Source organism: Blastomyces gilchristii (genome assembly GCF_000003855.2).
Source record: "Blastomyces gilchristii SLH14081 genomic scaffold supercont1.6, whole genome shotgun sequence".
Lineage (NCBI taxonomy): Eukaryota > Fungi > Ascomycota > Eurotiomycetes > Onygenales > Ajellomycetaceae > Blastomyces > Blastomyces gilchristii.
In genome coordinates this window covers 2,374,998-2,379,507 of record NW_003101677.1, presented here as the reverse complement: position 1 = coordinate 2,379,507, position 4,510 = coordinate 2,374,998, and the positions used below count along the sequence as shown (strand labels likewise).

Sequence of the window (4,510 nt, the reverse complement as noted above, 5' to 3'; positions counted from 1 at the left end):
GACTGTTTGATCTCACAGCATTCTTGATATCTTGCTTAAATTGAGAGATTATCTTGTCAATACAGCTATTCAGTGTATAAAGATTGAATTTCAATCTTTTACTGAGATTAGAATTTCATGTGACTATGTAAACTGTTAAGATAACAATAGAATAATTATTAACATTTTGTAGTTAATCTGTGAAGATTGAGAATCTCTCTTAACAGAGGCTTTTCAGTTGTAATTTAACTGCTAGTACTCTTTGCTTCATCTTGTTTATCTTAAATATTATCTTAAGAGGTTTTATCTGTTAGTCTGATAATGTCTCATCTGAACAGTAGATTATTATTATTATTATTATTATTATTATTCTTCAATTATATATGTATGCAGTCAGAGACTATGACATCTACCTGAGAACCTTTAGTTCTCAGGGTTTTTCCTATATCTATAGAGTCAACTATTATACACTTATCAATTTCAGATATGCAAAATCAGAAAATTCCAGCCCAGAATATAAAAACTGTTTACAAATTGCAGTATTTCAACACCTTCTGATACTTTGAAATCATTTGAAAATATCATGACAAAGGAAAAGAGAACATAGTCTTAAAGATAGACACATTAAATAGATAGATAGAAAAGAACAGAAAGAAACAAGTATAGTAAAGAGAGACTATAACAAAATAAAATTATTAAAAGTTAGTGTATAGCTGTTTTAACAGACTATATCTAATCAATTTCCACCTCTTCATATTCAGATACTTCTGAATTGAGTCATTTTCTTATAGCTGCTTGAGTTTCTGATAGAAAGTCTATTAAGTATTTAATTCCTGTCTCAGTTGAGAATAAGAACCTCATATTTAATTGATTTAAATCATACTTCTTCTTTAATCTGACTCTGAGACTATTGTAAAATGCACAATGTATTACAATATACTCAGGATTTTCATTTATATTGCAGAATGAGCACTTTGTTGAATCAAATCTATCATGAAATCTTTGTATATAGGATTTGAAATAACCATGTCTTAGTTTTAGCTGAATTATGAATGAGAATATTTTCTTTTTACATTTAATTGCACAAGATTTCCACTTTGATTTTATCTTAAATCTTGAATAATGTATGCTCTTCTTTTGTTTCTGCCAGCTTTCATTTCACTTATTTAAACAAGATTCTTTTATCTTTCTCTTTATGAAAGATCAGAACACTGTTTTTTGAATAGATCTGCTTAATTCTGAACTCTTTTTTACAGCTGAATCAGCCAATTCATTATCATGAATATTCATATGAGCAGGAACTCAATGCAAATGAATTATCAGTTTAGATATTCTTCTCTTTTGAATTTTCAACACAGAGTTTAAAATCAGTTCAAGATTCATTTGATCATTATGAATCTGACTATTTCTAAGTCTTTTTAAAGCAGCTTGACTATCAGAGAATATTCATATCTCTTTCAAACTATTTTCTCTTTTATAAGATTTTATTTCAATGAGTTTGAAAGCTTTCACTATTGCAAATAGTTCAGCATCAAAAACTTCAGATTCACAGTCTAAATTTCAGAAATCTGAGATAAAATTGATATTATCTTCAGTATAAGCAATGCCTGTATCTAATCTATTCAAATTCTTATTTTTTAAGTCATCTGAGTAAATCAGAATAGAGTCTTTTATATTGATTGTAGAGATCTTCTTTAAATGCAGTTCATATTCTCTCTCTTTAGATAGTTCACTTATTTGTAAGTCTATGAGAGATTTCAGCTTTTCTCTTCAGAGAGATATCTTCTCATGATCAATTTTCTCAATATTTAATGAAGAAAATTGATTCTTAATAAGTGAACATAGTCTATACAGTTGAGAGAGCATTTTCTTTAAAGTATTATTCTTATTTCAATCAAGAAATCTATTTCAATCCAGTTCATTTCCTGAGTTAACTGATGAAAATGAAGAAGAGACTCTTTCTCTGATTATATGATTTAAGCTCATCTTCATGACTCTCAGAGTATAGTTTATACAGGTCTTTTCAAATTGAATAGCAGAAGATGGAATTGAAGCTTCAATTTTCATTACTTTAATAGAAGATGATTTGAATGCTCTCAGAATTCTTCTCAAAGCTCTGTTTTATAGACTTTGAAACAGTTCAGTGAAGTTATCTTGATTGTTTCATCAAACTTGAACTTCATAATCAGCTACTGAGATAATACAGGCTATGTATAACTGTCTCATAGCCTGAAAAGATAGACCTCTCTCAGTATTTGATAGTCTGATTATACTATTCAGTAGTCTCTCTGTCTTCATGATTCTTTGTTGAATATGATATTTAAAACTCAACTTGGAGTTTAATCATACTTCTAGTCATTTGACATTTAAACTGAGTTTAATCTCTTTATTCAAAAGAGTTAGACTTAGTTCTTTCTTATTAAATCTGAGAAAAAAGTGAATTAACTCAGTTTTATTCATATTAAATTGAATTAGATTGATATCTGCTCTAACAAAGATTTTCTTTACTGCTTTCTCAATCACTTCTAAATTCTCTTTGATTGTCTTTGAACTGTAGAGTAGATCAATATCATCTATATAACTTGAAGATCTCACTATTTTCATCTCTCTATTCTTGAATAGATATGCAGTGTATATTGCAAATAAAACAGGTGAGATTGGTGATTCTTGTGATACTTCTATTTTTATCTCAGTTTTATCTTGTTTTCTTTCATCAAAGAATAGTTGTATAATTCTTTTAGATATGAAATAATCAACTCATTTTATTAAACAAAGTGATAGTTTTAACATCTTCAAAGTTTGAATCATCTTAGACTTTGAAACATGATTAAATATATCTTTTATATCAATAAAAACTGCAGTTGTAAGAATAAGTGCTCGCAGGCGATTATTCAGGTGTTTGCAGCTTGGTGTGATATGTACTGTTAACTACTAGAAGTGTTCATGGTAGGAAGATAAATGTAGAAGTCAAATGTATCATAGCATTCAAGCTGAGTTGTGAATAGTATTCGCGAATTCCAGTCTATATAGTTGTGTGTAGCCAAGGGCTGCTAGCTCTATTGATTACATGAGAGATAGGAATAGAGGTAAAGAATCTGTGAGAAGCAGGATTTCTTACATACTCTTCTCTCTCTAAGACTTCATCTGCAAAGCCTTTCACTGAGTGACTTCATAGTCAGCTCAGCACTGCAGTGATACTCACTAAAAATCCTTCACATCTATAAAAAACCTCAGTGAGGAAAAATCCCTTGTTACTATGAAGAGAAAAGAGTCTGTCACTCAGTTTCTTATTCTGTGAGATTCTTTGTGATCTACAGATCCTTCTCTGACTATCACACAGATTCATCTCACACCTTTCATACAGAAGGGTTTCAGTTGACTCTCAATCATTTTCATGAGATTCTTGTATAATCATCACACAGATTCATCTCACAGATGAATCACTCTCTGTGAGATCATTCTCATCAAAGAGAAATATTCATGAGTTGATCTTTCATTTATTCTCACAAATCATTGCTCTTTGACACTGTAGAATTATGAGGAATTTTCCATTCTTTCATCAACTCTGTAGAATTGTAGAATCAAGATGTCTGCAGTCTGCAATCACTCTTTGTAGTCATATAGAAAGATTCAGGCCTGTGATTCACAATCACTCTTATTTACTAGAGTGATCTGACTGTTCTGCAGAATCACTCACAGTGTAAGCAAACCTCTCTAGAGTAGTATAAATATCTCAGATCTGTTCACAGAATCTCATCTTCTTTTCTCTTTTTCTGTAACAGCTTTCATCCTCACAAACTGTGAGTATTCTCATTCATCTGTGAAGTATTTTCACTCAGATAACAGAGAGAGAGTGTTCCTGACAATATCTGCATATTGATTCAAGAACTTCTCAAGAATAAAAATTTTTTCAATTTCAATATCTTCATAAACAATGTCTGACTGCTGCTGAGCTTCTTGTGAGTGTCCCTGTGACTCCTCTGATTGCTTTTTACCAGCTGATGGAGCAGAGATGCTGCTGCTCACAACTGTATCTCCATCTCTTTCAGCCTCATCACTGCACCCGATCTTCAGGCCAGCGGCTCACCCCATTCCTCCCCCAGGCCAGCCCCTGGCTTCAAGCAGTGCAGTTCTCTTCTTTGCTGTAAGTCTTCTCACAAGTAATTCCTTACAGACTCTAGCTGACAGTTCTTGTGAAGCTCTCAGTGTTGCCAGTGTCTCCTGCAGTTCTGCAGGCCTACAATCATCCTCTCCCTGCTCACACAATCTCTGACCAGACATATGTGAATATGTCTAGGTTCTCTACCAATGGTCCTTACACTGCAGCGCATTTTCACAATCTCATTGTCAATGAGAGATGAGTTTCTGAGTACCTGCAAAATCCGGATAATCAAGGCAATGCAAATGTCATGAATTTGTAACAGAAGTTGACCTGAACAGATGAGCTCTCTCTCTGTATTCTCATTATTTTCAGACTGAATACTTCAGCACAACTGAGAGAGTGAACACAGCTTCATAAGAGATATCTGAT

The 4,510-nt window shown here is 32.2% G+C and overlaps 1 protein-coding gene across 1 annotated transcript; it reads right to left on the bottom strand.

Moving 5' to 3' along the window:
* Positions 1–3,810: 3,810 nt before the first annotated feature.
* BDBG_03997 (uncharacterized protein) lies at positions 3,811–4,260 on the bottom strand (the record flags this gene model as incomplete). The annotated part of the gene is made up of 2 exons (XM_002625892.1): positions 3,811–4,007; positions 4,152–4,260. The coding sequence occupies 2 exons, from the start codon at positions 4,258–4,260 to the stop codon at positions 3,811–3,813; spliced, it is 306 nt and encodes a 101-aa protein (XP_002625938.1).
* Positions 4,261–4,510: the final 250 nt, after the last annotated feature.